At 41.5% G+C, this 21,327-nt stretch overlaps 1 protein-coding gene across 1 annotated transcript; it reads right to left on the reverse strand.

The window, feature by feature from the left end:
• Positions 1 to 24: 24 nt before the first annotated feature.
• Positions 25 to 20,145, reverse strand: LOC138611964 (CTD small phosphatase-like protein). The gene is made up of 8 exons (XM_069685243.1): positions 19,524 to 20,145; positions 10,552 to 10,709; positions 10,378 to 10,410; positions 7,742 to 7,843; positions 6,930 to 6,986; positions 6,075 to 6,167; positions 5,143 to 5,328; positions 25 to 3,199 (listed from the first exon to the last, which is right to left on the reverse strand). Exons 1-8 carry the CDS (start codon positions 19,597 to 19,599, stop codon positions 3,074 to 3,076), a joined length of 831 nt encoding a protein of 276 aa, XP_069541344.1. The 5' UTR covers positions 19,600 to 20,145; the 3' UTR covers positions 25 to 3,073.
• Positions 20,146 to 21,327: the final 1,182 nt, after the last annotated feature.

Consider the following 21,327-nt stretch of genomic DNA (forward strand, 5'->3'; position numbering starts at 1 on the left):
AAATGTGCTTTATTGTGACACGTCTGAAAGGAAATTAAAGTCAAATGAATGAATGAGTTCACTGTGAAATAAACAGAACACAGTGACACTCTCTCTCATGACTTCTGGAGTTTAGAGACACATCAGGAACCTCAATCACACCGATCTGACATGATGATCTTTGGCCTTGATACATGAACTGTATCGGACATTAAGTAAAAAAAAAATAGACATGACGAAATAGTTTCAATGAAGCCTTTTATTATGGAAAGAAAGAAAAAACTGATGCTCAGGATGACAACACGCTGCCAACACGCAAAGTAAGCCAACAAGAACCGACACAGTGTCTGAAAAGAAAGTGAATAACCTGAACAAAGAAAAAAAAAAAGCACAGTGACTCGAACTCAAGTGTTGAAGAACTTTGGTGTTAAATCAAATGTGTGATAATGAGTGAGGTGATACACAAAGAAACACTGTAAGGAAGCACAAACGAGATGTCTGTGCACGCACGCGCTCACACACGCATGTCCCCTGATAGGAAAGACGAGACCTGACTGAGATTTCTCACCAAAGGCAAGAGAGAGAGAGAGAGGAGGACATTACAGATCAGAAGAGGAGAAGTTAAAGATGGATAAACGGCTAATACGCGACTTTTCAAACCAAATACTGACAAAATGTAGGTAGAAAAATATCACAATGATACAAAGAACATTTTCAGAGAAAGGTAAATCATTGAGAGGTTGAGAAGAGTCGACCGAACGCTTCTTATAAAAGGACATTGCACTGAAACCATCGTCATGAGCTCAACACTCACCAACACAAACGCAAAAAGAAAGAAAAGATAACACAACGCCTGAACGAGCAGCAGCCGAGAAAACAACGTTGGAAATACGAAGTAGTGTACACCATGACCCATAAACGGAGCAATAAAAGCTGAATAAAGCTGAAAGTCTTACACGCTTCATTGCTTTGTTTTATTGTTTTACAATGCGAGTTCACCCGGCCGGCCGTATGTGGTCCACACATATGGCCGAGCCGTTTTCACACTCCATAAAGTAAATGCTAACGAGAGAAAGCTAAAGGGTGTAGATGTAACCTCGGAGTAGATGAAGAAACATTGCTTTGTGCCTCCACGGGCAGTAAGGCATTAATGCCATGATGAGGTTCTTCACAGTCCTTCTGCAGCGCTCCAGTATTGTTCCACTTCCAGCTGGCCCCTAACGCGTGGAGGGTGTCTGGACGGGCCAGCACCGAGCACCCGTCTGCAGGTTTGAAAGGCGTCTTCTTATTTAACTTTCCACAACAGAAGCTGATATAACAATGGCGATGTAGGTCGTTACACAAGGTGTTTGGCTGCCGTTGCTGAAATAGATCGAGCAACATTCAAGTTGTTTCCATATTTCAACTGAAAATATCAAATTAGTTCTAAATTGGACAACTTATAAATGTGTATGTTCAGTTTTTATGTGGAAAAAAAGGTTTAAATTCAGCCTTCACCGTCGACCAAACCTCTGCTGGCTCGCTGTGTCAAGTGCTCTGGACACCCAAACCAAACACTCCTCCGAAAAAAGGTTATTGCCATGGTAGCTAATGTTGCAGCATTCGGTTTGTGTGGCTCCTCTCAAGAGTAGGCACTGAGGTGAAGAGCAGTTCAAGAGTCTGGGAAGGTAAACACCACCACATTGTCTCCGATGATTTGACACCAGGGCCGGGTGAGACCGAGCCATCGCCGCATGTAAATCAGGAGAGAACGGTGTGGTTTTAAACGAGTCCAGACTCGATCCGACACTAAACTATACCTCATGAAAAAAATAAAAACATGGCACTCGACCCATAAAACTGTAACATCCCAGACCATTTGAAACAACAAAAAGGGATACCCTTGCAACTGTGTACAACAAAGGAGGAGGATGATCCTCTCAGGGTGAAGCTGCACCTCTTATGTGTGCCAAAAAGAAGAAGAAACAGTGGGCTAAGAGCTAGCCTTATGATGAGCACGACATGATAACATAACATTAAAACATACAAATGTACTTGATAGCTATTTGTCAAAAGAATCAAACCTATAATGCTATACGTACTACTAATGTTTAACAGTTAGAGCTGTTGATATGAAGCCTGTTAAAAACGTAATTTCCTTATTTGGCAATAATAAAACAATAAAGGAGGGAGGGGGAAATATGAGAGAGAAATAAATGGCACATTTTTATCTGAGCTTTCAGATCGAAAGTATCAAACGCAAAGATCTACTGTCGTTGCAGGTCGGGCGTAAGGTTCACAATTGCAAACGTACTCCTTTGCCTAAAACAAAGTAACTATCTCTACATATAATGAAAGCCAAAAGAAACAAAGTCACATCTAAATAATGGCTCAAGCATACTGGGGAAAAAAGAGAATACTATGGAGACGTTTACCCAGCGTTTGATGTTAAAAACTAAAGTCAAACTTGTATATCAAGATACTTCTGTGTCCACTTTAAAGCATATTGTGTGAAAAGACTGAAGTACTGTGGAAATATGCCATGTACAAAATATCTCCCTATATAAACAACATTCACACAAGGCACTTCATTCAGTAAGAAAAGAGGATCACAGTCCTTCCTACTACCAGAAACTGCCTGCATAGCAACAATACGAGGACTAAATCTTCTCAGGCTTTTGTGTGGTACCACAAAAGACATTTCAGAAAAAAGTTGTTTCTTTTTTTTTTTTGGTTTTAAAACAAGCACTTCACCGAATAGTAAAACTTTGTTGTTGAAAATAAAGACCAGAGTTCAATCCTCTTAGCATTTTGTCCCCGTTACTATCAACTTAGACGCTCTGTACACTTTCTGGTGTGTGTTATCGTGAAACACGGTGCTCCTGGGATGTTTAGTGTCTTATTCTTTCTGATGGCACTCAGAAGGCAGCCGGTCACCAGGAGACGAGAGCAGAGACGGGGTGAACGTGAAGGTTTTCCACAGTGAGACTCCAGGGCGTCCCCTTGGGGCAGAGACAAGAGGGGCGCGTGTGGGAGGATCTGCCTGAGTCTGAGAGATGATGTGGCTGTAGAGAGGAGCGGAGGTGGGCAGAGAGGAGGACTGCGGTGTGTCCTGCTACCTGCCCCTCAGGTTCTGCAGGACTCCGTAAACCTCTTCCTCTTTGCTGAGTCCCTCAAAGAAAGGCAGCAGGTCCAGGAGCTCCGTGTCATTCATGTCATCAAACCAGGACTGGACTGGGACCTTCAGAGACGGGGAAATAATCTGCAGTCAGCTTTATTGAACATCAACGACTTTATCGTTTTTAATGACTAATCCACAGGAAAAGTCTGTCTGATGTCACATTAGTGCAGCTCATCATCAGAGAACAAAATGAACTGACTGCTGAGCTGCAGAGTCTGTGTGTCACCTGCCTGTAAACTGTAAACAAGCACGTAGGCTCATGTCTCCTGCTTCCCTGTCAGCACCCGCAACCTCACGCTGCCTGTGTGCTGCAAGTGAAGCCGCTAAAAGCGCAACAGTCCTTTTATGTGGCCACAGCATTAACCAGCACCTGGACAAGGTGACGCTGTCTCACTCTTAGAAGCCACCTCACCTAACGGAGCCTCGATCATCCCGTCGACATCTGTGACGGCTGCAGCTCTGTTGCACGGGGTGGCTTATAAGTGAGGGTGTTCCCGATATCAGCGTCACCTCGTCGCGGTGCTGGTTAACGCTGTGGCTACGTAAACATCCCGTTCACGGAGCATACATGCCGCAGTGTTTACTTTCTGCAGCACACACACAGCATGAGGTTGATCACAGTTAGAAATGATACAGACTGTATAAATAATAGAGCTGCAGCCCACAAGTCTGCTTGTATTTATTATATAAAGAAACGTGTTGCTCCACCTGAACTCTCTCTACTTTTACATGCAGGTGTCAGAGTCTGAACCAAGTGTGGTAAAAGTAGGAGAGGGGTTTTATTTTGTTTTATTTTGTTTTGTTAGAAGCAAATAGACTTAAAACGTCCCAAATAATAAAAAAGTATGATTGTTAATTGTTTGTATGAACATGAAAACACACTGCGTTCAGCTGGTATAATTTCCTGTATGTTTTAAAATCGAAATAAATATCACACTATCGTGCAGCCATACTGGACCCAAATCCACAACAGCCTTATAAAAACATGTAATTTAGGTTCTTATGTGCAAAAAAGAAGCATCTAAAAAGTATTAAAAATGTCTAATTTAAGTTTCTGTAAACTTTTACAAAATCTGGTCTGAACTGGGTGTGGTTATGTTCAGGTATACATTATAAGGTTTATGCAACTTAATTTATGAAACATAAGAAGTGTCCGCCGTGTGTGTGTGTGTAGGCAAACACACAGCAGTGATTTGTCTATTCACGTCCAGTGTGTAAACAGACATATAGCTGTCAGCTGTAGGTTATTATGCAGAGCCACACAGCTGTCAATCAAACACGATCTACCTCCACAGCCTCCACAGTCTTCAGAATGTGTCTAAACAGTAATATTAGCTGTTTACTGAACTAGGTTTTCATACTGTCTGAACGTTTACTTTCACTCTGATTGTTGTGGACGCTTAGTGACACTCTCAACTTCCATATCATAAAAATGCACTTTTAATATTTCTAAATTCCATAGGCTTTAAAATATTTGATGATATCAAGGAGAACAAACAGGTTTTTAGAAGTAGCACTGTGCATTGCAAGGAAGCGTATAGCAGTTACTTGGAAGTCTCGTCTTGTAATAGCTCGATGGTTCTCGGAAGCTGTATTCCACTCAAGATCAGTTATGCTCTCAGACATGACAACACCTTTTTAAATATCCGGCAACCCTACTTGACCTATATGGACACTAAAGCCTGTATCAGATTTAATATGAAGATGTTATCAGTATTGATACACCATCTGAATAAGGATTGTTTACATACATTGTGTCTCTCTTTGCTTTTTTCTTTATTTACTTTTTTGTTACAACTGTCTACTCCTTTTGAGTAGAGTCCCCCTTTGTGCAGTTTGTATGGATGGGACAAGGTGGGGGCTCAGAGCCTTGTGTTTGTGAGGTTACGTATGTATTTTGTAATTCTAAAATCTAAAATCTAAAATTTTAAAAATATATATATATACATACATGTATATACCAAAACCAAACAAACAAATGTACTTGTGTTTTATACACTCACAGCATTTTCTGGGTGGAAAATGTACGAGGCGGGCGAGTTGTCAACGATGATGACGTTGTTGAGCTCTCGTCCCAGCCGGCTGAGGTCTTTGACGTAGTTCCCTCTGTGGAAAACGCAGGATTCTCGAAATAGTCGCGCTCGAAACACTCCCCACTGATCCAGCAGGTCTGCCACAGGGTCTGCGTACTGTCCGGGGCGAACAGACACAAAATAAGACAAAGGAGTAGAAGCCCTGACAGGTCAGGTGCTCTGTGGATACACTTCTTGTGAAGGGGTCGTTGCATGGGTACGACCACACTGTAGGGCTTGTGTTGGATTAAATGCCTTTTTTTGACATGGCTAAATATATTTTAAATATAGCAGACACTATGCAACCAACATAGGTCTCACATGAAGACCTACGTTACCCTGCAGTGACCCCTTCACAAGGTGAGTTAGACACAGAAAAATGCTGTTTAAAACAAATGTAAGACATCCTGAATTTCACAACTGTATGAATACATGTTCAAGGAAACATTGTGACCCTTTGACTACCAAGTGCTACACTATTATGCAAAGCAGCTCATTGTTCACAGCCTTGTTTACCTAAATGGGAAGATACCTCAGGATACACTACTCTATGACACAACAAGCACTTCTGACACCTACTGCAGCTTTAAACTCAGCATTAGCAACATCTGCTATGGCAGAAACATCAGGCCCTCGACATGGTTATTTCTTTGGTCTAATTCAGTAAACTTACCCATGCATTATTGGCTAAGATGCAGAGACACACAGATGGAGAGTGAAGCAGAGGAAGTGTGAAAAATCAGACAGCAAGAGCAGATGAAAAAACACAGAGCAGGGAAACAGAAAATGTTCTTCCATGGCTGTCACTGGCTTGTTCCCAAAACTCGGAACGGAACAGAAAACACGTCCGGTCCTCAACTCACCTTGGCAAGACTGGCTGTAAAGAGCACACATTCAAACAGCTCGCCCATCTTCTGAAGGAACTCGTCCACATGGGGTCGTTTCAGCACATAGACCTGCAGGACGCAGCACAGTTGTAAGGCCAGGTTAGAGGAAAAAAAGCATAACACAAAATGCAGGAAGTAATCTTCGACAACCTTCACAGTGTGATTTATTAAGACAGTAATACTACATAATAAATTCTGTTACTTATATCTTCCACTATCAGAAAACTTCCACTTGGTGAGAGCCCCTTCTTCAAGGGCCAGTTCGCCAACTTTCAACCTCAGTCCTATCATGCTATTATGGGAGCTAATGCCATTATGGTAGGAGCTTGCTAGACTACACTGCCTCAATCTAGGACACCCGCCTCCGATGTCATGTCTCATTCAAAATCGTTGAAATGTAGACTGCATACCCATAGAGCGTCTCTCACTGGGCCGCTCCTGTCAGAGGGAGGGGCGCAATGCACGCTGGGTGTTGTAGGAATGTAGAATGGGCGAAACCACGAGCTGTTTGTACAACCTTCTCCACAGCTATGGCGCCAAGTTCAAATATAATTGCCTCTATCGATTACAGAGAACACCAGCTCTGACTGACAGAGGCTTTTTCCAGGGGAGAATTGCTTCTTTAAAGACACGATTCTTACTCACAGTTAAGTCGCCCTCCTGTCTTCGCCCAGCGGCTGCCACCCAGTGCAAGTAATCATGAATAGGCCAACCAGGATACACACAGCCTATCCTGGATTACTTGAACTGGATCACAGCCAGTCTCTGCAGGATCTTCACATAAACTGCAACTTGAATGAAAAGATGCTTCTTATTGTGCGTGTATTTTACCTGATGAACGGTACCATCGATCTCCACTGGAACAATGAAATCAGCATTACTGATGGGCTGTGAGAAGAAACAGAACATCACATCAGAGGCACGCAAACTTTTTGTGTAGTACCAAAAGTAATCAGCAGAGGTCCTGCTTGGTGCATGAACACTTTGAATTTCACAGATTGGTTTTTTTCTTCTTCCTGCCACAGATTTGATCTATTTTCTGCCAAAACAAATCCCTCCTTGTTCTCCTGGTACCTTCTGCAACATCTCTACTGATCTAGCTCAACAGACATCTTATCATCGTATCTTTCTATAAGTGACGGTGCTTGTTAAAGCTTTAGAAGAAACTGTGTAGGCTGCAGCTGGTTCATCAGCTGGCCTTCACACCCCTCTATAACCACCCTGTTTTTATTCTACCTGCACAATCAGGAGAGCAATATTGCTGCTGTTCTTACTACAGCACTTCCTCCACCACCTGCTCCTCTCCTGCCAGTGTTTACTCAGTGATCTAATGGGTTTGACACCGCATGACTTCCAGCAGGTTATTGGCTGCGGTTTGAATACAAAGCATCAGATCTACAATATGTATTATTCTTGTTGAAAAGCATATTTACACAGTATGTTTTACTATGAAATAAGTACGTAATGAAGTAAAATGCATCGTAGAATTGAAGATTTTATGCTGTTTACAAACTGGATTTGTACGCACAGATTTCAGTTACTAGCATAGAAGGTGTAACAGCTCACGCTCACACTGAAACTGACAGTTAAATTGTGCGCAACATCAACAGGACACTTCAATTCAAGTCTGAGCCTCTTCTTACCTTGAACGAGCTGTGGACGAGCGTCTCATCCAAGTCAATCACCACACACTTTTTGCCATAGTCAGATATTATCATCTCTGGTAGGAGGTATTTGGCTGGTGGCTGGGTGGGGTTAGACAAGGCAGATAATGTCAGACATATGGAGGGAGAGTATTTGCAAACGAAAAAAACACAAAAAAAAAAACACTCTTGGCATCAATTAATTTCCAAGGCCGAGCAGAAAAGCAAACACCGTGTTAAGAGGAGCATCTCCATGGGTGACAATGCAGCTGAGCTAAAGCAACGTCTGAAATTATGAGTTTAATTAATTAACCCATCACTTAAAATAACACTGTATTGGATGATTTAAATGCTGGATATTTTCCTATATATATTTCCACTCAGATTAAGAAATGCCTCCTTGAAGCGGGCTCAGACTAAAAGGAGTTTTGGGCAGAATTATGCCAATTCAGCCCTCCAGACAATCGGAGGAGACTTCTGATTTGGAGCCTTGGCTGTCAACGTGAGGGATTTACAGTCCCTGTCCGTTAAGGCCCCTAAAAGCTGGCAGACTCATTGGCCCCCCATGATAATAGAAAACATGTTTGATATTTAGGATTTAGAATCTGCATGATAACATCAGTAGTTTCTGAGCAGGTCGACAATGGCCAATAGCTCCTTTTACACTGCCAGTTCAAGGCGGGATTATTACGCCTCTGTTATGTTCCGACTTCTATGTAAAACGCACGGAGGCGGAATGGTGGGGCAAAGTCGTTCCGCCTCTGAGCCGGCTCTGGAGGTAGTAACAGAGGCGTAACAGAGGCGAAACGGTAAACAGTTTGGCTCCCAAGGCTAATGCTAGCTAGCTACTGTTGACAGAAAATTGACATGTAAAAAAACCCACCTTTTGTCTCTCCGAACATTTGGACATTTTTTATCTCACTGAAAAGCCTTACAACTACAGAGATTTGTAGTGAGTTTCCCCCTTTTTTTTATACATCTTTGTTCCTGTGAGATCTTACCAGCTCACGTGAGGAGGTATGATGCTGTCTCTGGCACACTGTTGTCTTAATAACATCCTTTACTGAGTGATGAGCCAATTTACAAATATTGTGCATGTTAGAAATTAGTGAGAAGAATATCTGTGGGTTTTCTCCTTATGTGCCTGATGCAAACCAATATCTAAATGGTAAAAAATGTAAAACTCCTTTAGTCTGAGCCCTTTAATCTCTGCAAAATTTTGCTGGAGTTCAGTGGAGATTAAGTACAACTCACAGAATTAGGCCATGCAAGGTTAGCTGCTGCTGCTGCTGCTGCAGTCTTCTCATTGAAATCACTCATAATGAAATCTTATCAGTTTGAAGATGTTATTAAGCTTCAAACACAAAAGGATGAAGTAATTGCGGAATAGTGTGGGAAGAGAGAAGTGTTGAAAATCTGTTTACTTAAAATGGATCTTATGAGTTGACCTGTATAGAGACAATAGACTGTATAAAAAGATGGACGACATGACAGCTCCCCAAAAGTGAAGCCAAACATCTCTATCGCCCCCTGCTGACTGGCTGCAGTATAGGTCATAAAGCCCGCCTCCTCCATGTTAACAGATGGGACATGAGTCAAACTATAAAATCAAAATAGACGCCAGATAAATGTGTCTCAAACATGGTTTCTGTCATTATAGTTAGTTCTTATCATGCTGATTTATGTCCAAGTGTTACATTTTCTGACAAGTTTATTTTTAATTAGTTATTTGATGCTGGAAAAATTATGATTGACAGCTCTGTTGACAAATACGGCTCCTGCAGCTGATCCGTTCTGGATTAGCAGAGTAGAGGACGACCGGCGAGAGGAAACGTAACTACAACAATCACTACAGTCATTGAAGTTTCCATATCTGTGAACGTCTGCTTCAGACCAGCACAAGAAGCTGTTCTGCTGTTGAACACGCCGGCGTGCGGGATCCTTGCTGTTTTTTCGGTAAGTTAAGTGTGTGGTTAGCGGAAGTGGCTATGGCCGCTTCATCCGCCGATCTCTACTGCGCAGTCTCTGCCTCCAAATGACGTCACCATCGCAAGATGGCAGCGCCTATCGCGGGGGCTACTTTGGCATCACTTTCGTACAATGGGATCAGATGGAGACGCGTCCTCCATCTTTATATACAGTAATTTATAAAGCCACTGATGGTTGATTTGTGTGATATGTTAGCTAGATAACCAGAAAAACATTTTGATTGACAGGATGAAGTTTTACCTGTGAGTTGAGGAACTAAACCTGAAGACTAGAAGCTACTTTGGAGTTTAACGCTCAGTAATGTTATTTACTTGCATGGATCAGTAGCACATCAGTTGCATGGAAGCACCTGATTAATAGAAAAAGTTGTCACTTTAGCGGGTTAGACAGTTAGTGCCACAGTATTTCTGAGAGCATACAAACCACAGAGTGTCACTCATGCAGATCAGGCACTGAGGCACCATTTAAACCCATAGGTGTATAAACACCTTCCAACAGCCAGCGCAACGATCGGCTGAAAGTGAGCCGCAGTACGATAGCAGAGCAAAAGCTCTCTGAGGAGCACTGGAGCCCACACAGACAGGATGTGCCAGCACCAGCCCACTCAGCCTGCATGCAGAGGAAAAGAAAAAAAAGGCGATACATACACTAGGGACAGGGATGACCTCGACCTGGTCACACTATAACACAGGAGAGATAGACACACACGTACAAAAAGAGGGTGAGGGGAAGAAAAGACGACAAAAAAAAGGAGACAAAAAAGGGTCCATAGAGATAAAGAAACAAACAAACGGCACGTGTTTGGTGGAGCAGCAGCTCACCTTGGGAGGTGATCCGTTCTCCTCAACAGGTGGAGGCAGGGAGCTGGTGTTGGTGTTGTTGGCTGGCGGTTCCACATTGTAGTTGCGGAAGCAGCAGAAGAATGTGCTGAAGATGCTCCGGCTCCTCTGCTTCTTTAGGCTGCTGTTCGACTGGGACGCTGTCAAAACAAACGGGAGGGTGGGAGAGCAGAGGGTGAACAAGTGGTTATGCAAAATGTTTTCATAAAAATGGAGCAGGCACAAGATGGGAAGTGTTTATGTTTAATGATTTGCATGCTGAGCTGTGGATGCTGCTGTGAATAAACGGTTATATGTTGTCACAATACTCATTAGTGACCTCAGCGGTGTGAGCTGCACTGAATCACAACAATAGGTGAGACCTTGACAGTGTGATTAAATGGCATTAGTGTTGGTTTTGTTGCCCCGGCCTGGCAGAAGCACTGATCAGAAAATAACTTGGCTGGCTGGGTGACTTCATCAGTCACACATAGCGACAGTTCAGACTGTGCTCTGCTCTGATTGCAAATCGCCCCTCATTCCAGGACTACAGAGCGGGGCCTAAATCAGACTCGGAGGTTTTATTAATAGTGACAAGTTGGAGGCTGCACCCTCCACCCTCCTCTTTCTGCCCTGCCATCACCTGATTGGCCTAGGGGTCTCCATTTTGAACGCTTAAGCTTACGTTTCCCTCCCATGTTTCGGCTGGCAGGTGAGTGACTGAAGCAGCCTGGACATGCACAAGAGAGGAGGGGAGGGAGGAGGTGGGAGGCCCTCAGACCCACGCAGAGCCTATACAAGGCTGCATTCCTCTCCACCCATTAGGCCCCCCTGCTCACCCCTCGGCTCACACAACCTGAATGCTTCTGCAACTGAAGACCAGCGAAGAGCAAATAGCATTATGTCATGTCTTTTGGCATTTTGACGTTGAGCCACTTTGTGCTCCTGACCTTAAACAAAAACCCAGCAGACATTTGTCATCGGAAACACCGTGCCTGATGAAGATGAACCACATGAGTGGTCAAAGAAACAACAAGCTTCATCAAACCTTATAGCAGAACAATTTTTACAACAGTGTCAGATCTTTCTATCACTGACTGTCAAGCAGAGGCACGCACTGCTGGGTATTTAGACTATAACTTTATCTTATCAGTGACACACGCTTATTCACCTCCAGACAAGTTAGTACAATATGCATCCATTATTATTTCTGAACTTAAAACCTAAACACAAGTGATGACTCAGCCGAACAGTGATGGTGGCGTCATACGACAGGAACTGTGTCTAGATAATACTGACACTGTTGCTGTATTTTTATTCATTTTATAACAGTATTTACCATAAACTATCATACAATAATCGTGTATAAAAAATAAACACGATTATTTCAAGTTAACTACGCAGGATGTCAGGCCACAACCGCTTTGTTCATGTCTTTATTACTTCCATGAGGCTCTGAGCTTCTTGTTTCAGACTACAAATCTAAATAAATTCATAATGAAAGTTCTCTTCCATTGCTGTGGAGTTTCACTATTTGTTTTAGAAGATGAAACAGCAGCTGCTCTGAAAGTAAAACCAAACATCACTTCCCCAGTTTGGAAAGTTTATAACTTTCAACCAAATGAAAAGAACAATTTAGAAGAGGAAATGTGCTACATCTGCTGCAGAGACGTCAGTGTGAAACGGGGACATCATAACCATCTAGCCACCTATCATTCAGTGTGGAGGCAGAACAGCCCCACCAGCATCAAATGGAGCAGACTCAACAGGGACAGCTCCTGCTGGTATCAGACAGTAATAAGTGGATGAAGAATATGTGCAAGCACACAGGCATGAAAACAAAGCTGCCGTTACACAATATGTGAATGATAAGATGGTAGCTTACTTGTATAGAACTAAAATCAGGGTAAATAAAGTAGCTAACCTAAATCACAGCAGGGGAAATTCCTTCAGCGGGACAACCCTACAATCTGATGACAGTCTCTTTTGTAAAGTTATACTGTCTCATTTGTGTAGTGCAGACAAATATTGCTATCCCCGCAAATGGTTACAGTATATCCTGAACATAAGTCGCATCAGAATATAAGAACAGTCTGTTTTGGGGTCGTACTCCAAAGGGAGAAAGGTTTTCTATAGCTATTTATTAATAAAAACGTGTGCACAAGTTATTTCACTACACTATTTCAATCTATTTTCTGTTCAAAACACACACAAATTACAGCCTACCATCTGTTTTCACTATGTTGAGTTTTGCAATCCTGCTAGTTACTGGTTCGGCCCACTGCAGCCTACGGTGACGTTGATTGTTGTGATGGTGGCGGCTTCAACGGCGATCATGACGGTAGGAGACATAGCAGCTTGGACCCGCAAACAGTTTAATGCAGAGATGTTAAGTCACCACTTAACAACCAGACAGCGCAATCCTCTGGGTAAAATACAGTAACACAATAACATACCTCTCTCTGCATTTTATACTGGTATATTTGTCACACCGGTATGTTGGACGCAGCCCACTTTTTAGATGAAAAAACAAAGTATTGAAAGTGCGTCTTGTACACCGAATTTTACGCTAATTGTCAATATGTTAAAGTTTTAAAAATCTAAGAATAAGCCAAATAAGAGATACAAATGACCAGGCCAAAGAGGAGACCTGCCATGCCCATCACTTTTGTAAATTTAACCATCACTCTGGAAATAAATGCTACACCATCATGTCTAAAACAAAGGAGGGGGCCATAGTGGAAGTGCTCACTGATAAGAGAATTGAAACAGGATGCACAAGAAACTCCAGCTTCTGTCCAATGTTTCCAGAAAATAAACAACTCCATCTGATCAAAACTACTGGAAAATACCAACATTTACACTGCTGCAACCACAAAATAAACTAATAAACTAATTTAGACATTTGTTTTGAGAATGCATCAGAGCATAAAGTCATGTAATACTTTCTCAAAGGCATTATGAAACAGGCCTAAAGTAAAATTAAATTATTCAATTTTTCCTGTGATCCCCGCCGAGTTTTAGTCAGTGAGCCTCACTGAACGATGATCATATCTGCCATAATAAGCCAGGTTTAAATCTAAAAATAGCCTAATCAGGGCCAATGACTTCCTTTGTTAAACTGGACTTTGTCTTGTCGCTTCAGCTCTGCATCACTGTAAAACTGGGACAGTTGTCAGCCTCCTGTGACTCATCAGTACAACCGACCAATTCCTGCACACAAAGACCCTCAGAAAACACACAGGACGACTGAGTCATGCACAGAGCAGAGTGGGCCTCAAACACACATCGCTCACCTGGAGAGAAGGGGAGGGAAGGTATTCACTGACGAAAATGTTAAATTAATGGAGTTACAAGTCAAAAGTTCATCTTCTTTCTTACATCTTTCCCTCTACACAGTCCACTGATTCATTACCAAAATAATTAACCATTTATTGGCCATAGAAATATATAAATTCCTTCTGCTACTCCTCTTGTTTTTATGGCTTCCAGGTACAGAAATACCCTACACTAGGATGTTCACATACAAACACACAGTAAATAAATCATTAATAAATAGAAGTGACAACCACTTCCTGAAAGGGTTTGACCAAGAATAGCCACCTCTCTCCAGCTGAGGACTCTGTGTTGTGTCCCAGAATCACGGTTGGGTTTGTGATTGCTGATGCTTAGTATCGCTTTGGCTAATGCATGGCCCACACTAAAAGATTTTTAAAATAGTAACAGATGTTGAAAATGTGAGAGACCCCACACATGACGATATATAATCATAGATTTAACAGTTTTGCTCCTGTAGAGTGTGGAGAGCAACGATAACGCCAAAACAGCACAGCACACACTAACAGATTCCATTCACCAACAACCAGAGTCCGACTCTCACAGCTGGAAATCTCGCAAAACTCTCACAGTCAAACGAGACTTTAGAGTAAACAAATATGGCGGACGACGGGCAGGAAGAATTGGCGATGATAGTTTTTGTACTTTTTACGGAAAATTCAGGAAGAAAAAATAAACAGTGGAAGAAGTGGTGGAGACGGCGTGAACACGGGCTGTACATGTTACTTTATGCTCCCTGTTTGCTTTTGTCGCCGTGGCTGCAGTTGTTTTGCTTACTGCTCGGCTGTCATCGGGGATCCCCCCACAAAACAGGATAACGGATCGTAAATATTGAACATGTTTATAGTTAGGATTTGAAATAAGAGTCACCGTGACGTTGGAAGGGGGGAATGGGGCCCAAAATCGGCCCGATTATCTTGTAGTGTATACCCCACTTTAGGGTTTGCCGCTGATCCCTCTTGTCCTAAATGCTGTAAGCAGTGCAACACACCCTTAAAGCTCAGTGGACAAACTTTCCACATGTCAATAGAGAGCTAATAATCTAAAAGAGCCAAAGACCATTACTCCTTTAATCTACAGGAAAAATGTAACTCAATTTGAAAAATTGTGTGAATCATATGCTCATCTACATGTTTATTTTCAGTTTTTTTATTTCATAAGATTAGTTTAATGTCTTAAAAAGTAAAGTTCTTGGATTTTGAGACCAATAACTAGTTAAGTTTCAGAGGGGATAAAAAGTAATTGATTATTTGTATTAGGTTCCTTAAAAAACTTAAAGGCCGACTGATATAAAAACAGAGTCAATCTCAGCTCTGCAGTGTGATACAACCTTCCACTATCAAAAGCAATTTTCCTCAACAAACAATTTAAAGTGATAATAACTTGAAGGGAACAACAGGGACATTCCAAATGTTAGCAAAAATTGATTAGACATGTCTTTTGATATACCGACTAACCACAGACAACAACTGAAGCTTGCAACAACAACCTAAATAAATGATTAATTCCAAACAGGGAATACATTTAAAAAGTCCATATATTGAAAGTAACTATGTGTTCATTTCCAACACTTGAAGCCTGTGCCATGTATTTGGGCTGTGGCAGGACACCAAACATTCACAAGGTGCGCATGCAAAACTCACACAGAAGGGCCACAACTGGCATGTGGATACAAAGATATTCTTGGTGTCATATGACAGAGCAAACCACCATGGCACCCTGTTGTCATAATCCAAAAAGCAACACGCCTTTAAAACAACATGTTATGGAAATTACTCTCTAAGTTCCTACTTCTACTTTGCAAGTTAGAACAGAATAGAAACAGAAAGTTAAACTAGTACGCTTATGGAGGTTATAACATCACTTGTTGGGAACCCCAGGACATGAATCGTGGTATATGGTTGAAATTTGACAAAACCTGTCTGGTTGAAACAATAGATTAGAGACAGCCACTGAACAACTGCAGCGTTCAATGTGAACCACAAACATGAATCAGTCTTCAGGACGTTCTGGTGAAGAGATCGTGTAAAAGCCACCCATTCATCTTACAAATGCATTCAAGTCCTTGCGCAAAAATCTGAGAGGAGTGACGACTTTAATTAGTTGAAACCTCCCTTCATGAACACCCTCCCTAAACCAACAAAAGAAATAAAGACGACTAAGGCCACAGACCTTATTATCCTCTTTTGAAACTCAAGTTGTTTTTCCAAACTAAAGCCTAGAATGAGTGCAAGAATGAAAAATAGATTATTGTCATCTTCGCTAGTAGTTATACTGGGCCTCGAGGTCAGTGGTGCCCTGGCCAACAGGGCAGCGGGTCTATATTTAGTGTGCTGCTTGGCAGTCGGACCAGTGTGGAGGGCAGGCACATGTCCTAAGACAGTCAGCAGAGGAACACTGAGAGCAAAGGTGGTCAATTTTTGTCCAGACAGTTTGGAGCCTGTTCAAGACTACCTGTCAAATTCCTCTTGGACAGCTGCTGGGAAGGGCTACATGTTCAGTGATTTGTAACGGATAAGAGACGGTGAAATCATTGACTACTTGTTTCATAAACTCTATACGAATCCAGCTGTATACTTGGAAGAAACTTTTAGTATCTTTTAAAAATGCCTGTTCATGTCACAGCTAAATACCAGGCTCCACACGCTCAAACACTGCAGAGTTCAAAACATCTAGAACGAATGGAAGAAAGGCCATGGCTGTTCTATTCCTATAATGAAGGTAATATTTGACTTCGCCCCAGGGAAAGAATTGTGTGTGACTCATAGTTAGGAGAAAACAGAAGAGGTAGGAAACAAACAAACATCGCTGCTCTACTTTATCCGCTAACTCAACTGTGTCCTGTATAACAGGCAACTCAGTCCAACATTAGGTGTGATTTAAAAACAGTCGCTTGTATTTCCACTGTGTGACTGTGTTGAGTGCTACTCAAACTCCTCTATTAGTAAACAATCAAACTAACTGCAACTAAATTGTTTTTCCAGAGTGAAATGTTTCCAAATCATTTAATGATACTTGGCCTCGATAAAACTTCAATGAGTCCCTAACAAGCATGAGCTCAAATTAACAAAACAAATATTCTACTGTGCACTTGCTTGGTAAATACAACAAGATAACTTTCAATTACTCACAGACAAATCCATGTCACGAGCCCAAAACAGTTCATTACATTTGCTTTCATTCTCTGACAAACAATTTCTGAAAGGAAAATTCAGTTTTTACAAAAACGAACGCCATACTGTCTGATATTTTACTGGAAAATTGCTTTAACAGTTTATTCATATTTACCTCCAACGGTCACCTATCTGACTAGTCATTTCAGCTTAACTCAAACCAAGTGACCACAAATGACCTCATCATTGCTTTTTCCCAGCACAATAACACAACCTCTAAGCACAGAGTTGTGACATAAAATGCAAACAACCCTTAAAAACACACTATTATCTTTCAAGAAAAAAATAACTATCTCCTTAGACTTTAAAGCAAAGGGTTTGGAAAATGTGTTCTGCTGCAGCAGAATCTGCATATTTGTGCCATAATTCATAGCGCGTGGGTCAAATCCCAACCTGCAATAATATTCACCCATAACTCCCACATACCTGCAATGATAATATCGCATATGACGCACTCGTATGTTAAAGTCGCATTGAATCCATTGTAGTTACTGAGGGGTGCTTTGTTCCCCCAGGAGAAAGCATTGTCGTGCGTGAAAGACTTAAGTTCTCACATTACTAATGGTCTGACATGTGAGGTTTGAGATGTGATACTGATACACGTCCCACGGGCCTGTGTGACCCGGAAAGAGTCAGAGTAGCCCCAGGAATGGGACTCAATGGACACTTGCAGCGATGGTCCTGTAGGTGAGATTTGGCTTCCACTGCAGATCATGCTAAAGAGTAGAGCCAGACCTATATGGGATTTTTAAGACTGATACAGAGAACATTTTTGAGGGGCAAAAATTGCCAACTTTCGATATGTTGTAATATAGTAAAAATTGGAGCTGGAATTAAATCTGCAACGTCATGACTATACAAAAGGTACTCAGGAGGCGGTTTCCTTAAACAAATATCTTTAGGACAAAATATTTAAAATCACTGTACATTAGGCCTATTATAGTGCTGATTCCCGCCTGCTCAGCTGTGAGGCTCTGCTACATGTGCTGCAGACAGTAGGGTTGGGAATTGCAGGTTACCGATACGCTATATGTGGCCCATGATAACAATAACGATAATATCACGATACAGCTATTCTGCGATAATTGATATATTGCAAGACAATCATATAGCCTAATGATGTATCACGATATCTGATCAACTGAAGAATACAAAATGCCCCTAAAAAGGTGAAGCGCAGAATTGATGTATTATTTACTGCAGTTGGGTTTCAGAGATATTGACACAAATTGAGATAAACAATGATGCGGTGACTCAAATTGGCAGGGAGATCTGTTTAGAGAGCAGAATTTTTTTTTGTTATTATTTAAATATCGATATTTTATGCCAGCAATACGATAATTGTCTCACACCAGTTGGGACGACGATATATTGTGATATCGATATTTTGTCCCATCCCTAGCAGACAGTGCTGAGTTTATGGTAAATTCCGTGAAAGGCCCGTATTGCCCAGAAAATATAGATTATTTGACTGATATATTGGTCCTACTCTACAAAATAGAAAATGCGTAGAGGAATCATAAAAGATTGAGTGTAGTGAAAATCAAGGCGCTTTTACCCTGATATCCCAATATTCGTTGGTAACTAGCATACAGTTCTAAGCAACTACAAACTTGAAATGAAAGTAATTATTCACGATAGGGTTCAATTTGACTGGTGAAAAAATCCCCTTAAACTGATGACTGTGAATTTCACTGGTTAATAAAATAAATAAGATAACCTACAACTGATAAGACAGTCCAATTTTTAATGCAGAGTCGAAAGCAGATCAATGGATGGCAATGTAAACCTGTGCATCATCCTAGGAGATGACCACAGACGTGATGGCTTTGGCACATCAAAGTTTCCTATCTTGAAGAAAACACTTTGCAGATTCATTTCAAAATTATAAATCAAACGTTACTGACCGCAGATAGATTTCCTCTGCCTACGTCAGAAACAGAAACTTTTGTAACCCCTCAGTCCAAACCACCATGAACTTTTTAGCTTTTGTGGTCGTGATTCATTTAGTGAGTCACCCAATAGATCATGCAGTCCCGTTATGTGCCTCAGACACAAACACAAAGGAGGAAAATAAAGATATTTGAAAGACTTGGCATCACTGTTAACTGACGTTAGGTGTGAACATCTAACGTCCAGTCTCACAACAAATTAATGACCGTTAATGGGATCAAACGTCTCGACACGAGCGCTCTTCATGCTGCACGCGCAGCCAAGAGACGTTAAGCTAGTTTGATAACTTATTCAGGACGAGCCCCCTCTGATGAACTTGTTGCGTACTAAGATTGTGTGAACTAGTGCTGGATATGTTCAAAGGTTTATATGTGATTTTCAAAAACAGGCAACCAGTGTCTTCAACTACTAGAGTGGCTAGCAAGCGCGAGCTAACAGCTAACGTCAGTCGCGAAAAGTAACGTTAGTTAGCCAGCTCGCGCTAGTTCTCTACCGTTAATCGACTTTCCTTACCTTTCTCTTGGTTGAAGGATATTATTTCCTCCTCCTTCGGGTTGGAAACTTGGGTTATTATGGACATGTGGTCCATTGAGGCGGGTGGTTATTCCTGTTTAATATCCCACAATGTTACTCGTACTAACGTGCTTGCTAGCTGCTGTTAGCTAGCTGTTTAAGAAGAGGATGACCAGCCAGCCCACAAAGCCAGGCAGCCGTCCGGGGCGAAGTGTTGTGTCAGCGGTGTTAGCCAGCCAGCTAGCACGGTGGTGAAAGGAAGCCGGTGAATGGCTGTCATTTATGGCTCTCCGCAAAATATCATCGCTGCAAACAAGTATTTTGTGGGCAAAACCAGCAGGACGTGCAGATTTAAATAAATCAGAAACAACCGACGTTGACTTGCTAACTAGCTCGAAGTTAGCTCAGGTTAGCACGTTAGCCTTGAAGCTCAGATATCCCAAAATGTGAGGCCGTGTCTCGAGCAGCGTTGAAAACACCTGGAAGCCCGTCGGACGATTGTTCTGGCCCAAAAACATGCACGTTGTTGAACGTTAAAGTTAGCTAACACTTTGAGGCAGACTGTTCATATCCACTGGCCCTTCATCCCCTGTGCAACATGGAGGCTTTATGTATTTTGAGTTGCATGTGAAGCGGGGGCACTCGGAGTGGGAGGGGGCGGTTTGTTTCTGTGATGGATCCTCTCAGGCAGGCAGACACTCAGCCCAGGCAGCTGGCTGGACGCGGCTTTCTTATGCCTCCATTCCTCTGTTATTCCAGGTTTATTATAGTTAAAACTAAGACTAAAACTAGTGAAAAAAATACTTTCTTTAACTGAAATAAAAATTACAATTTTCAACAAACAAACAAACAATAAAAACTACAAAGAACAATGCAACACAAACTTAAACTAAAATGAATTTCAGGCAAAATCAGCTTAGTTTTCGTTTCCCCCCTCGATTCACACTATGGTATACCACTTTGTCCTGCTCTGTTTGACTTCTCCAGAGACACTGGCCTAATAAAAAGGCCTAATGAAAATCATATTGGATGTCATGCATTCTTTCATCCTACCCTTTTCAGCTTCTTTAAATCCAGGCTTTCCTCTTAATACCTGTAAAACTAAAACTGGCTCACGAAAACTGAATAAAAACTTAACTAAAACTAGTCAATTCCTCAAAATAAAAATAAAAATAAAAATACGAATGAACTCGTAAAACTAAACTGAAATCAAAAACCAAATGAAAGATTAAATAAAAATAAAAACTAATGAACATTTCAAAACTATAATAACTCTGGTATTACTGCTGATCACATTCAACAAATTACATCTCTTTCTTACTAACATTAATACAAACCTAATACAATATGTTCAACTAAACATGACAAAACCGAGCTTTAGCTAACAACAGCACTTTAAACAATCCAGGCAAATAGTTGACTGTAATCCAAAACCCTTCAGTATGTTCTCAGTGTGGCTAATTTTAACTGATCGAGAGCGCCACCTAGTGTCCAAGTTATGAAATTGCTTAAAGGATGCCATGCATACTGCCTATCAGTCGCAGCAAATACCCCAGAATCAGACTAGCCGGTTTCTAGCTAAATATCTTCATTTATTTTGCGTATTTTTGTCTAGTTGGTGAGTGAGAAGACCTGGTATCCAATATATAATATGATTAGATCATTGAAGTTAAGCTGCTTTTTTGTGTTTCCCAAATATATAGGCCTACTATATATTACAAAGAAAAAAAAGAAACGTTTTATTTAACCGTGTAACTGGTATATTAACCGGTTAAAGTTCTTAACGCTCGGTTAACGGTTAACC

Source organism: Semicossyphus pulcher, unplaced genomic scaffold (assembly GCF_022749685.1).
Source record: "Semicossyphus pulcher isolate SPU_LCO1_2020_fin unplaced genomic scaffold, fSemPul1.0.p SCAF_7, whole genome shotgun sequence".
In the NCBI taxonomy this organism is placed as follows: Eukaryota; Metazoa; Chordata; class Actinopteri; order Labriformes; family Labridae; genus Semicossyphus; species Semicossyphus pulcher.